Source organism: Schistocerca serialis, chromosome 5, assembly GCF_023864345.2.
Source record: "Schistocerca serialis cubense isolate TAMUIC-IGC-003099 chromosome 5, iqSchSeri2.2, whole genome shotgun sequence".
Taxonomy (NCBI): Eukaryota; Metazoa; Arthropoda; class Insecta; order Orthoptera; family Acrididae; genus Schistocerca; species Schistocerca serialis.
The window spans coordinates 472,555,211-472,570,724 of NC_064642.1; the positions used below are offsets into that span (position 1 = coordinate 472,555,211).

Sequence of the window (15,514 nt, forward strand, 5' to 3'; positions counted from 1 at the left end):
GAAGAAAGATCTTCATGTCGACTCTGAGGTAAGTAATGTCAGTGTCTGGGGATTTGATTCCACTAATATTCATGCCACCAATATTCAAAGGTAAAATGCATCTCATTTAAATTTTGTGAATACATCTATAAATAGCAACTCACAGACATGCAAACTCAACATAAAATTTAAAACATCAGCAAGCATTAGATGACCAAACTTTCTTGCATAAGATTCAAAAACAATTTCATACTTCTAAAATGAAGTGTCTACTAAAGCTGAAAAGTAACTCCAATTTTTTCTATGAAGCATACCAATTTCTTTATAACCATGAAAAACATCCCCCCCCCCCCCAAAAAAAACCACACACACACACACACACACACACACACATACACACACATACATTTATAATTGTCAGTTTTCAACCTTCTACTGTTAAGTTAACAACTGTTTGTCTCAAAACCCAAACCCTCACTTCTGCTTGTTCTGTCTGCATATTTTACGTGCATTACCATTTCGTGTGTTTCAGTCACATATTCTTTCATCATAACTCAGAAGTCCTTGCAGGATAGAATCACCAAAAAGATTTCAGGAACTATCGTGTACCACAAATCACGAAAAATTATACACCATACAGTATTCAACAATAAGTGATACAGGGTGTCCACTGCTCCAGACAGTTTGAGCTGTTATTCAGTATCATGTACACATTTGCAAGAACCACCACTTATTCTGATGTATGATGAGCAAGAAGCAATACTTATTCCTACTGTAGATGCATATAGACAATCTTTTCCCAATCCTCAACAATATAGGAAAAGACAGATTACTACTTACCATAAAGATAACACACTAGGTTACAGACAGGCACAATTATTAAACACTTACACATAAGCTTTTGGGCCTCAGGCTTGATTGGAAAAAGAGAACCACACACCATTCATTCACACAAGCACCATAACTCATGCACATAAAACTGTCAACTCCGAGCTTGGCAGTCATGTATGTGTGAGCTGTGCTTGCTTGTGTAAATGAATGGTGTGTGGTTCTTTTTTTCCGACGAAAGCTGAGGCCGAAAGCTTATGTGTAAGTGTCTCTTTAATTATGCCTGTCTGCAACCTAGCATGTTATCTTTACAGTAAGTAGTAATCTGTCTTTTCCTATATTGTCGATATTCTTACCTAGAGTTTCCACTGTCTGATTATACCAATCCTCTTTAGTTACATCCTGTTACTCAAAAACTACACTGAAAGTCTCTCCAATACATATCCCATCTTGTGCTGTGACTGGCTAACTACTCTCATATCAATCGCTTGTAAAGTCACACATTCTGCTAAATCTCGCAGAGATATACTTAACATTAGTAATGCTAAATAGTTGCACTCAAAACTGTCTCAGAAAACAGATCGCCCTTGGGATCTGTCAGAACATTTTGAATGATCCCCTCATTATTTTTTATCTATGTGTTTACACTAGCCTGCTTCAAACACACATGCCTCAGAAACTGGCAACTGGTTGCTGTTTTTATTTCCCAAAAATTAACATTCATTCTGAAGTAACAGAATATTACTTTTAGCTATGTAATTATCAGATGCAGATCTGACAGATTTTCTAAAAGCTCTTGGAGCCACATAGATATAAATATAATAATCAACTGCTGCAAGTAAAGCAAAAATGTACATGCATTTACTATTTATTGATTGAATTACTTCACTGAAAATCTTACCCTGGAAGAAGAGAAGCCCGCCTGAGGTGAACCTGAACTCAGTTCTGACCCAATGCTACCCCATAGCTTAGGACTGTCACTGGTACCTGTGGGAATTAATTGGTAAAGTTATTCTCAGCTATGACAACAAAGAAACACTTTCCCATCATTATTTTCATTACTGGTTCTAAATAAGGAATTATAGTTAAACAGAAGCCTATCAATAATGCTATGGAATTAATATGATGAGGACAAATAGTTAATATTTTGGATAGATAAAACACAGCAAAGAGACTATGTACCAATCATGAAAAAAAGCAGGAAAAAAGATTTCTTGAGTTTCATAAGTGTGTTTTCATGGTAAAATAAGCTACAGGGTGGTGCACGAAATGTGTTGTGAATTGTTTCTTCCACAATTTACGACGCACATTATATATCCTGCTGGGATCTCTACACCAGTACCAGCGGAGCTTGGAAAAACAAATGAGTTACGAAATGACGTGTAATTCACAATACTGCCGCTATAAGACTAGTAAGCCTGGGCTGACAATGAAAGACTGACGACGCAGCAACGATCGGCAATTGTATTACTTTTTCATGAAACGAAAAGCCTTGTTGTAACTCAGAGGCATTTTCGACAACAGTTTAACACACGATGTGTCCCTTGCAAGAAGACCATCCACAGGTTGTACAATAAATTTGTACAGGAAGGAACAGTATTGGAAGCAAAGAGACCTCGGCCTAAACTTGTTTGTTTGCTGGAGAATACTGAAGCGGTAAAGTTGCTGTACAGAGAAGTCCCGGGAAATCGTGTAGAAAGGCAGCAGTGCAACTGAGAATATCCAGACGCTCCATTCAATGCATTCTTAAAAGTGACCTCCATATGTACCCATACAAGATGACCTGTGCACAGAAGCTCACTGAAGAACACAAGCAGCAGAGACTACTGTTTGCTCAGTGGGCGGAGGATAGGGAACAAACTCTCAACAACGTTTGATTTTCAGACGAGACGCATTTTCATTTACATGGTGATGTTAACAAACAAAATGTACGCTTTTGGGCCACTGAAAACCCACAAGTGCTTCATGAATGAACTGTGAACAGTGAGCGTTATTTGAGCATGCTTCGCAATAGCTTCATTCCACAGCTTCTTGCTACTGCCTTGCCCTAAAACATGCAGTGGTTCATGCAAGATGGAGCAAGGCCACATACTGCAAACACTGTGTTGGAGTTTTTACACGAGCATTTCGACATGCGGATCATATCACTCAGTTTTCCAGGTCGCTTCAATGACAGACAAAATTGCCCTCCCAACAGTACAGACCTTAATCCATGTGACTCTTTTCTTTGGGGGTACCTAAAGGAAAAAATTTTCCTGAAACGTCCACATGATTTAATGGAGCTCAGAAGACTTATTCTTCAAGCTTGCAGTGAAATTATGGAAGACATGTGCCATAGGGTAATCACTAACTTCAGTGTTCGTTTGAAGGAAGTTAGGAAATGAAATGGTGGACATATTGAGCATGTGCTGCATTAGAACAAATATCCATGAACGGCTCTTCATTGTAGTATATGATCCTTTCAGATTGTATTGACAATAAAGTTTATATTCAAAAACAAAATGGTAACACATTTCGTGCGCCACCCTGTACATTTAGCCTTTATATCCATTTCAGTTTAAACTTGTATTGAGACATCCTCCTCTAGCATTACTTTTCCTCAACAGTAGTTGTCAATACCAGTATTATTTTCCGAATTTTGGACAGGTTAATATTATCTCATTTGCTTTTCTGAAAACTTTCATATAATTTTGTATACAGTATACTAATATTTCAAGCTAAAATTTATGAAAAATGAATTACTTTATAACATATTTTAGTTTCAATGTTCTAATTGATAAGTACTAGTTCTGAATGTAGAGTTAAAATAATTTTTTTTTTTTAGAAACATTTGAAGTTATGAATACCTGCACACTTAAAATTTCTATTACTAATTAAGCAATCCTGTACTGTTTATTTCTGGATGCATAATAACTGAAATTAATAATGTAATGAAAACTAGTAGGAATTCATTTTTAAGAAAAATTGTAAACCCTTTGGAATATTGTTATTTCAACGGAGTGCGAGAGTCATAAGCTTGCCTCATGTGATTGGATATATTTCTGTATAATAGGTGTGAATAATGTAATTTTGGCTTTGTCAATGTGAAAAATCAAAACACTGTATGATATACTAAAATGTGAGAAAATCAGTGGAAAATAATCTTCAAATTTATTTAGTTCAAACCAACCATGAGGATATGATATCAGATTTTCAGCTTCAAGATTCAGACCCCTAGACAAGAAGAACTGGGGCCATCTCAATATGACAAGCTAAGTAAACTTGAAAGTTTTTGTGATCTTCACTCATCTCAAATCTTCATAAAATACTTTGCTTATTAAGTACTTGGACTGGGCATTGTTTAATGTGGACAATACATGGAAGACAGAAGGAAGGGGGGATTACAAAGTTCATGTCTGAAAACTTCATGAATAAGAAAATAAGAAAGCATATGAGTAAGTGGGTGTACGAATCATACCTAAAAATGGCACAGTTTTGTTGGTGCATGAGCTGTGCACAAACTGCTTCTATCATAGAAGAAATTTTCACTCTACAGCAGAGTGTGCGCCGATATGAAACTTCCTGGCAGATTAAAACTGTGTGCTGGACCGAGACTCGAACTCAGGACCTTTGCCTTTCGCGGGCAAGTGTTCTACCAACTAAGCTACCCGTGCACGACTCACGGCCCGTCCTCACAGCTTCAATTCTGCCAGTACCTCATCTCCTACCTTCCAAACTTCACAGAAGCTCTCCTGCTAACCTTGCAGAATTAAAGCTGTGAGGACGGGCCATGAGTTGTGCACGGGTAGCTCAGGTGGTAGAGCACTTGCCCGCGAAAGGCAAAAGTCCCGAGTTCGAGTCTCGGTCCAGCACACAGTTTTAATTTGCCAGGAAGTTTAATATCTATCATGTTGGTTGCTGTAATCATTATCACACCACTGTCGAACCATATTTAATGTCTTTCGCCTTTTGGCCACTTGTAGTGCTATTTGACACATTTATTCAATTTGCATTGCTCAAATGTTTTTGGTTTAAACACAGCACGAATTACATATATTCTCATGCTGAGCAAAACGTGTTTCATGGATTTATTCTTGTTGTTATAAGCAATATTTACGTGTATATTTTTTGTTATGTTGCACAAAAAAACAAAGTGAGTCATAGTCTGCATGTGTATGGTTTTCTGCATAACTGAGGGAGCACAGTACCAGATAACCGCAAAAAGACAACTACAGTTCAAGAGATGCAGAACAACACATATGCAAACGCCACACAAAATACTTATGTAAATATTTGCACTCAATATCAAGAAAAATTCTCAAAATGTACTGTGCTAAGCATCAAAAAATATGAACTGATGCAGTGTTTCATCATTTAAATAATGAGTGACAGCTACAGGCATTCCAAAATCATCGGTAATGAGATATGAAACTGAGTCAAATGTTTCTGCTTCCCAATTGTCAGACCCCATTGTATCAGTGGTTTGTTTTAGATAATAAATCTCTATTAGATAATAAACAAGTCCCAGACAAGAGTATTTTGATGCCTATTATATACACATACATAAAGTGTGAAACTGTAGGGAGTGGTATCCTGTACATTTACAGCTTAAAATGTTATTTTCCACATTTTGCACCATTTTTTGAAGTCCCTTGAAAAGTGTAAAAGCGGGGTTTCACTGTAGTTCCTTTTTACCATTCTGTCATGTCTCCATGTCGACCCATCTTGCTTTACTGATTCCAGACAGCCAATCGGTACATGCACACCACTCCACTGCCATATTGTACATCAGTGGATCACATGACTTCCTAGTACCAGGTCTACACCATCTACAGTGCTCAAAATAGAACAGTTTGCTTTTTTTAGGGGGTAACTATGAGGGGCATTCAATAAGCAGGGCAAAACGTTTTTTACTGAAAGCAAATGAGTTTTATCCAAGTTCAATACACCAAATTATTCTGCATTCTTTTGACTACAAAACCCTATTTTACAACATAATCTCCATTCAACGGTCTTATGCCAGCTTACGGGGAGGGCCTGTATGCCTGCATGCTACCACTGTACAGGTTGATGTTGGAGCCAACCTCTTGCTGCATCAATAAAATCCGCATCATCCACGTAATGCTTTAGGGGAAAAGAAAAGAAGACCACTCTCCAGATAGGAGAAGCACTGAGTCATCAAGAGGCAGATACAAAAGAGAGTGGTATTTTTTGTTAGCTATCGGTGGAAAGCTGATGATGAGCTGGAGTGCAAATGCAGCCTCTCCCTGCCCCTTCCCCCCCCCCCCCCTCCCCGCCCCAAATCCCACACATGCACACTGCACACACGCTTGCACACGCACGTACACACACACACACACACACACACACACACACACACATGCACGCACGCCTGCAAGCAGCACACGCCAAACCTGTGCACTTGGTGTTGTGCCGGCTGAGCAGACTACGTTGGGATTGCAGTTCAGCAGCTGGACTGGGGTAGTACGGGTTGTATTGGGTGGGGTGGATTGGGGGAGAAAGACATGGGAAGGAGGAGGAGGGAATAGAGATGGGTAGCTAGCAGCTCTTGAGTGATGCAGCAGGTGTGCAGGATAGGAATTCAGGAGGGAAGTGTGGCAGGGGCATGGGCTAGGCACATGACACATGGATACAGGAGCCGGTGAGGTGTGGTGCATCTACATCTACATTTTGCAAGTCACCTTGCAGAGTCAGGCAGGGTGTACCTTGTGTATTACTGCCGCTTCCCCATGTCCTGTTCCAGTCGTGAATAGTTCACAGCAAGAACAATTACCAGTAAGCCTCTGTGTGGGCTCAAATCTCTCTAATGAATGAGATGATGAAAATGATGCGGAGGTGTGGATGGCAGGGAAGGGGGAACTGCCAGGCCCCTACACCCTGCGCACAACAGTTTCCTTTCTGTCTTGTCATCCCTGCCTCCACCTTGTCTTCATCATGTGCCACACCTCACTGGCTTCTTGTGTCATGTACTGGTCCTCTACCACACCTTTCCTTACTGTAGGTACAATCTCACATTGTCATAAATTTTTTTGATCATAGATATTCTTAAAGAAGTTTGTGCACTGCCCGTGCATCAACAAAGTTGTGTCATTTTTATGTAGGTTTCGTAGACCCACTTACACATATACTTTTTTATTTTCCTATTCATGAAGTTCTCTAGAGAGAGTTTTGAAATGGTTGTGATTTGTCATGATATCTTTATTTGTACAAACCTTGTTACACCTAACAGCCACCATCCAGAGTAGAGTTTGACAGTGGCAGGAGGTATGGCACAAATTGTACCAACTTTTACATGTTTACCAGTTTAAATCTGCCAAGTAGAGCACCATGGTGTCAAGACACTTAACCACATAACATTTGTAAACACTACTTGATGGCCAACATATTGGCAGTGTCATTTTATGTCAGTTTTTTTCCACAAACATTTTTTCATAAAGAATAAATTGTGGGAAAATTACAAAAATGTTGACGCAAAATCGGGTGTGAATTAACATTGTGGACATAGGAAACTTGACGGGAATGACCAAAAACGTCACAAATGGTGGGAAAATGTTAAAAACAGGAATGTAAAAGCATTGCATTTGGATGTTCCTGCGATCATACCAAGCATGATGTTGGCCAATTTGTTAGTCCAAGAATATAGATTGTCCAACAGTCTACAAGGAATGGTGTACCATTTGCAGCCAGATAATGGGCTTAAGAACGGTGTTAATAAAAAGATCCTAATCAGTAGGGATCGGACACAAGTGTCTCATCTTATCAATGACACTCAGTTTTAAACCAAACAGAAACTGCTACTGTCAGCGAACTCAGGTCTGCCTAACCAGTTTCTGGAAATTCCAAGGTTTCAGGCAACGGAATTTTGAAGTCCTGTACTTCACAAAAGGTCAGTGGTCACAGCAGCACATACATGGGCCAAACAACACAAAAATTGGAGAGTACATAGACTCTTTCGGCTCTTGTGGTCCAACAAATCATGATTTTGCATGATGTAAGGCATTGAGTACACCGAAAGCCCAACAAGGCATTTGAACCATAGTGGGTGCAGGGTGTAGTTCTGGCTGGAGGTGGTTCTGTTAAATTTTTGGGGACGTTTTTCATACCATGACTTGGTCCTATTGATTCAGGTCACAGTGAACATGAACTGCAGTGTTAATTTCAATGGTCTCAGTGACTAAGCTCCTTCTATTCAGAACAGTGTGTTGAATGCAGCAATCAAAATCCTAGCAATTTGGTAGTCCTGTGGGATCTAATCATGCACAAATGGCTTTGGCTAGATAACTGAAAAATTGTAGACCCTCCTTCTCATTGAAATGATCCATTATTATGACTAGGTTCACTGTTACACAGTGTCAGCATTACATGTCCTAGGGTGACTAGATTTTGTCTGGTGTGCTCAGAAACATAAATGAAATTGAAGAGATACAAATCATACAAACTCATTCTCTTTAAGAAAATGTAATTGAATTTAGTAATTCATATGTCTCAATTTCTGGAAAAGCACCTAAATAAATATCTCACTGTCATTCGATGGATTGTAATTTCAGCAGATATACTGGAAGATGGATTTTTTTTTTTTTTTTTTTTTTTTAACCGTGTCACAAATGTAGTTCAAGAAAATGATGTATTGTCAGCATTGAGAAAATAATTTTATTGTCACCACTGACAAATTGCTATATGACACCTGTTTTGCCGCTAAAAATATTTGCTGATTATGGTCCATGAAGACATGCTCTCAGGAGGATAGTTGCACACCAACAAAATCACATTTATTTAAGATTACTTAAGCAAGAGGCAACTGCTCATGAAGGATTATCTAGAAGAACTGAAATCCTGTGTATAACCAATCCAAAGACAGAAGGGGCTATAAATTCCACTTACGTATATAGTTTTCAGCAGTTGGTTACTTATGTCATCTGGAAGTTTTAAAGAATGTTAGTACATCTTTGATTTTGCAGAATGTACCTAATTATCCACATCTACTAACACAATGAACCAAGCTTTGTAGTTACCTACAAAATGAAGTAATTCATACAGGAAAACAGCAGGCTCTGTGATTCAGCAGAACACAGAGGACTACACTTTTATTATACTGACGAACAACTTTAAAACTGGGACCATTTGCTCATTTGCAAAAAAGAAAAGAAGTAAGTTAACTGGAATGACCCATCTATCAATCAGAACTTCACAAAAGTATCAATGGCAGTGACAACATTCTATGGACTAATTTTACACATTTCTTTAGTTCTTCTTTCTCAGCACCAAACAAAATATAAAAGTACTTGTTATTTTCTGTCTCAGATTCTTCAATGATGTTTGATAAAAGTCAGAAAAATTATCAAACATTGGCTGAAGAACCTGAGACAGAAGCCAACAGGCAAATTGTTGACAAGTGGCCACGAAAGACTTCACAGTTCCATAAAATCAAAAAATTCTCTCTCTCTCTCTCTCTCTCTCTCTCTCTCTCTCTCTCTCTTTCGCTCTTTTTCTTACAGTCAGAGCTTTAAATTTTTCATGAATGTGTGTGTGTGTGTGTGTGTGTGTGTTCTTTTAACGTCAAACTGTAGTTAGATATTAAGATATGGATAAATACTGGTGCCTTCTGACTGGTTCAGCAGTTCCTTGCATCCAAAAAATAAAGTGTTGATTCACCTGCCAGAAAGTTTTCATGGAGATGACAGATATTAAGGAATATCCAAAAACTCCCAGAATAACATTGCCCTGGGAGGAGCTTGTCTGGTATCCATTTTCCTCATAAGGCGTGTGTCAGAAAATTCTCTACGAGCTCACTACTGCCTCTCGCTTTGCCAGGGAAGGTTTTGTCTGCCTGTAGTCAATTTTTTGTTGCAGCTGTTTTGCTTTATCCTAAATTTTTCTGAAGACAGTGTAATGAATAATGCACAACAGCAAAATTTTACTTCCTGCCCAGAAAAAATGCTACAAAAACTGTCGTGATGTTAGGTAACACTGTAAGACAAACTCAATTGTAGTAGTTTCCAAGTTTCAAAAATGGCTATATGTTAATTGATGACACGTCTCATGCTGGATGTCTGTCAACTGCCCAAAAAGATAGAAAGTTGAGAAAATTTGTAAACTTGTGCTTGAAGACCAATGATGGGCCATGAAATACATGATGCAGCTATCTGGATTGTCTTGGAGCTTGGTTCACTGAATTTTAGCAGAAGACTCAGGTTCTGACTGGCAGCAAAAAGAGCATTGGGTGGAAGCATGCTGTGCTTTGAAAGAACAGCTCGAAACCACTCCAGAACTTTTGCTAAGATCATTACTGGTGATGATTCAGGGCACTATGGTTACAGCCCTGAAACTAAACAACAATGGAGAGGGGTAGTGGATTGTGATTTTGTACTGGAGTGTGAGAAGATCACATAACAGTGTGGGTCAAATAAGGATCAATCTGTGTAGACAGGGAACTTATATTTCCATCAAGACAATGCTCCTGTTCATGTGACTTCCTCAGTGAGCCTGATTTTGTCAAAAAATGGCACAACTCCCTTGCCTAACACATATAATTCACGTGATGTAGGTTTGTATGATATTTCATGAAAGGACATTGACTCTGTGAAATAGAATTGGTAAAAAACCAGCCAGAGAAGAGCTATTGGACATCACTGCAGCTGAGTATAAAGAATGTTTCAAATTATGCGTACACCGATTAGACAAATGTGTTATGTATAACGGAGAGTAATTTGTAGTTGGTAAGGTTGTTCTGTATTAAAAAAACTTAAATACATAACTTTTAAAAAACTCTACTGTTTTTCCAATGTTATTCTTTCAATATACATTTTGCTTAGTGAAGTGGTCCACAGGGAGATCTGTAAATGGAATTTCAGGTTGGCCTTCTTGTATATGATTACTACAGACAGTGTAGAGAGTTCACACAGCTCCCTCCATTTACATACCTGTAGATGGCGGTTCACAAACAAAGCCAAAGGCCTCCAGGTCTGCAGCAGACACAGACTGGCCAGGACCCAGCTGCAACTGCCGCTGCTGCCCACTGACGGTCATTCCCACACCCCCACTGCTGCCACCATTTGACTGCCGGGCTCCTACAATTGCACGCAACTCCTGGCGCACGTATTCTGAAGTCATGCCACCGTTACCACCTCCACCTCCCCCACCTGCAATAACAATATCATGTAATTTTATGCTGATGATGAGCATCACATTCTGCTATACAACTTGGAAATGAAGCAGTGGTCAAATATAAACCACTACAATTCTTTTTTTAACCATAAGAACAGAGCATAATAAAGATCAAGAGTGAGGTTTTTGAATCAGTATTATAAGAAAAAAGATACCAATTTATACAAGTTTTATACCTCAATTACACAAACAAAATAATAATACAGTGAATCCCAAATTAAGTCTTGTTATCTAATGCCTTGTTCAGCATAGTGTGTGGGAGACCTCCATGCCTTTGGGCCCTGAAAGCGAAGAAAGGTATACCTGTTTACAGAAATGATTACATTTTCTGGAGATCTTAAGTGTCAACTGTGTACTTTAACAGAGGGATTCATTCAAAAGAATATGCATAACAGCTTTTAAGCAGACTTGAGCTTTGTGTGTTTCGGGTCCTAAAAATCACATAATCTTACCTCCAAAACTACTACTGAATTATATAGTTAAATAAAAACCAAAAACTTATTTGTCAGCTGGAAGCCACCAGCAAAAAGTAGCAAAGCTGACAGCTTTTGAAACTGGAACTTATCTAGTTCAGAAAAATGAGAAATTTTTCATTCACCTTTCTATATCACTTTTCTCCTTTCCATGCCTCTCTCTCTCTCTCTCTCTCTCTCTCTCTCTCTCTCTCTCTCTAACCCTTACCTGTCTTTTGACGACTTAAGGAACCTCCAATTATACAAGCCACTGTTTCTCTGCCATTTCTTGTGCAGAAGGTCTGCTGACAATGGCTAATTAAATTTACTTTCTATCTTAATTGGACTGTTATTTTTTGAGACACTCACTTGTATGCATTAAATTATTCAACATGTCTTTCCTGCATTATGTGATGCTGTATAATGGGTTCTTTCAGAAACTAACATAGTATTTCAATGGAGTTAACTTAGAATTCACTGTATCACACTTTCTTACTACCTCTCCTAATATTACACATATAAATGAAAGAGAAATATCAGGATAGCCCAGAAATATGCCACAAAAAATTGATATTATTACTTGCTAAATTCTGCCTAAAATAGATCAAATGTTTTCAGCACACAACAGACCATCTGTTATTAAAGCCATGCTGGTTAAATAATCTCTTGCAAACACAAGATCCTTATTTTTTCTGCTTTCTGGTTTTTATTTTTTAGGAATTGAACAACTATAACATATAAAGCTTCTGCACTATTAGAAAATAAAGTAGTTTGTGGCAGAACGGATTGTATCCTACATGCAAGTTCTTAAAGCAAAAATGCCAGCTTAACTTCTAGAGATGACAAAGCACAATTTAGAGAGTTCCTCAATTTTTTTTTTTTTTTTTTTTTTCTTCTAGAAGCTATGTTATGTTTTTACAGGTCTTTGTATAAACAGCTAAACAGAAAAGGTTTTGGACCACTTACATATCTTTGAATTATTGAACAAAAAGTTTTATAAAGATATAATTTCAATATGGAATCAAAACTAAACAATAATCAAAAAACAGCAGTCTGTTCAAAAGTGTAATCTTTGCACATCTGTGAAACCAAAATCTGCTGCTGGGAAGCATTCAATACCAAGTTGGTCCACCCATGCTTAGTAACATTGATCTTCCTCAGCAATCTGGCCACAAAGTGGTCAAGACATTGCTTTTCGAGCCTGTACCACTCTTCGATAGCTGCCATCCTGAGGTCGTCTGGTACATGAGAAGGGTTTCTTCTATGGCTCACAGCAACCTCAAGTGGGTTCCCATCAACAGACACCACAGGCCATTCCATTTCCTCAATTACTGCTACCTGGAGGAAGATGTTCATGAGGTGGCATGTTATGCTCCCACATTATCATCTCAAAAGACAAATCCATCATCGAATGCTGACTACAGTGCTATACAATACACCGGGGGATCCAAATCTGATACTGCATGACACTTGAAACTGACGAGAGATCTCAGACATCTGTACATGATACCAATCCAGAACATGGCTGACCCTCCTCCCTGCTGAACCTATGCAACCACACACCTCAGATGTACAATAATCATCAAACATCAGACAAATTCTGCACTCATAGGTGACTGTGTAACTTGATGCACTGGTCTTTGTTCCATTCCAGATGTTCATTGTTGTCTTGGTGGAGTTGTAACATTGCTTTTAATGGATGCCTAGAGGCCAAATTTATCCTGTGAAGACGGTTACATACTATCTGTGTCAATACAGCAATCCCAGTTGCCTCCAAGAATGCAGTACACAGTTTCACTGTTTTCCAGATTAGCTGGTGTTTTTGACCATAGGCAACCACTGTGAGAAAGAATTCATTGTTTTGTCTCTCTCAATAGTGAATAAATGTTTGAACAATATCACTGAAGCGTACACCATTCTATGATGACAAGCTTTCTAGCTACAAAGTGAGAATGTGCACCCAGTCTGGACTTGAAATGACAGAATGGCGTGCCTACACAAACCACACTATCATGTTTGCGATAGGAGAAGATGCACTCTATCTCCATTACATAGGTAAATACACACAGCAATTTTCTGTGGTAAAAAGAGTATTGAGAAACATCCTTCCAGGTTGGGTAGGGGGAGGATGACGCAATAATAGGGGTGGTGCAAAACTTTTGTTTGAGCTGTTTAGTTAGTACATGGTATATCTTTTTTCAGTGATAAAGTGAAATGAAGTTCCAAAACACTACTTAGTACAGCCTAAACATTTCTTTTTAATAGTTTTATATTATCCTTCCCTTCCCATCCTCATTTGAGTAGTATGCTTCACATCTGACATAAAACATCAAAAATTACTATTACATTATATGTACCACTTCTTTTGCCCAAATAACAATGAATATGCAGCAATACTTGAAAGCAAAAACATATGTGGGCAAGTAACAAAACATTCTGTCACAATCACAAAAAATACAACATATAGTTAAGCTCACAGATTTACAGTTTTCAATTCCCAATAACCAACACACACACAAGTAAACATTCACAAAGCACAAATACAGGGTGTCCAGTAAGCACATGTCAAGACAAAAGTTCTGTGAATTGTGAATAGGCTAATCATCTGAACTCATGTGAAAGCTGAAAGCGAAGTGCACTGCTGTGAAGGAAGTTTTATTAAAATTGATGTTGTGGTTGTGTTTCGCAGTTAAATTGCACATCTATGAGCTTCATGCTACATTACTGAGCTGTTAAAATGCGAAAGAGAAAAAAATAAGTTTTTGTTTGGAAAATTTGGCACATTAATACACAACACAAATATATTTTGCCAAATACGGGTGCTCCACTGAAATTCATTCCTGAATCACACACTATGCACACAATATCTACAACACATCAAGCACTTAGCAGTAAACACCTTCAATTATAACAACTAGCCATCAATGTAAAACATAACAGAATGGCAGCAAAAAGTGAGGGTCCAATATCTGCATATAATGTTGTACAAAACTAAGTGGCAAAATAAATTAATGGTAAATTTACATTAAGGTCAAATTGCTTGAAACCGGTGAATTTACTGAAACTAAAATATTAACGCCTACAACTGTACTGAGAGATGTTTTAAGAGACTTTATACAATAAATAATCTAATTCTGCTGCCACATTAAGAATGGGCTCTTCGAGTACTATCTGTCCTGTAAACTAATTGGTGCCCCACAAATATAACACAAAACAATTTATCACAGATAATACAGCCACATTGAGCAGAGAAAAAAAGAAGCATATGGTCATGTATGTCCAGACCATCAACCCCCTTTCTCTCTCTCTCTCTCTCTCTCTCTCGCACACACACAAACAATTTTTCTTTCTTTCTGTGTAGTACACATACAAATAACACATAAAGCAGGTACAGTCTTCCATGACACAGCACAAGGACACAGATATGTACGTTCCAGGAATGCACATGGGGAAAAGGTTCCTCTCCCATCATCAAACACCACACACATCTAAAAGAAGACTAACAATTTGTGTTAATGACACACAGGGTACAAAGGAATAGAGAAGGATGGGAAGGAAGCCAGCCAGCGAGTGACATGCTTGATGCAACCAAGGCGTGGTGATACAAGAGGGAAAAGCCACAGGAGAAGTGAGGCAAGGCACCGTCACATGACAGTCTGGAGGTCACATGACTTACCACCCGGCTGGTGATTGGTTGGCGTGTGGGCTTGGGGTCGACCCCGCTCGCTCGCCCCGTATAATTGAAAATTGGGTTGGTCGTAACAAAACTGGGAGTCTGGTGGTGGCCGGGGTTGCGCCTGGTACATGACCGGGTGGTGCTGGGATGGTTGATGGGGATTGTGGTGCTGTGGTTGTGGCTGCTGTTGGTGATGAGGAATGTGGTGGTGGTGATGATGTGGATGCGGGTGAGACAAAGGATGCGGATGGTGGTGATGCGGGTCAGGCAAGGGTGGCCCATGAGGATGAAACGGGTGCGGCGACACGGGTTCACTCGGGGAAAGCGCAGGGTGCGGAAGTTCCTGTTTCGTTCCATAAAGCCGCGAATGGTTAACTCCACCTGGAACAGGGACAGGTGAGATAAGTCAGCAGAG

At 38.9% G+C, this 15,514-nt stretch overlaps 1 protein-coding gene across 11 annotated transcripts in view; it reads right to left on the bottom strand.

The window, feature by feature from the left end:
• Positions 1-15,514, bottom strand: part of LOC126481335 (nuclear receptor coactivator 3-like) — a 309,936-nt gene that overhangs the window by 5,806 nt on the left and 288,616 nt on the right. For 10 of the 11 annotated variants that reach the window (XM_050105013.1, XM_050105020.1, XM_050105012.1 and 7 more), the window contains 3 exons: positions 15,100-15,480; positions 10,728-10,946; positions 1,709-1,794 (listed from right to left, as the gene is read on the bottom strand). In XM_050105013.1, coding sequence (XP_049960970.1) covers positions 1,709-1,794; positions 10,728-10,946; positions 15,100-15,480 — 686 coding nt within the window. The remainder of the gene's footprint in view (positions 1-1,708; positions 1,795-10,727; positions 10,947-15,099; positions 15,481-15,514) is intronic. The other variant, XM_050105019.1, reaches the window with a different exon arrangement.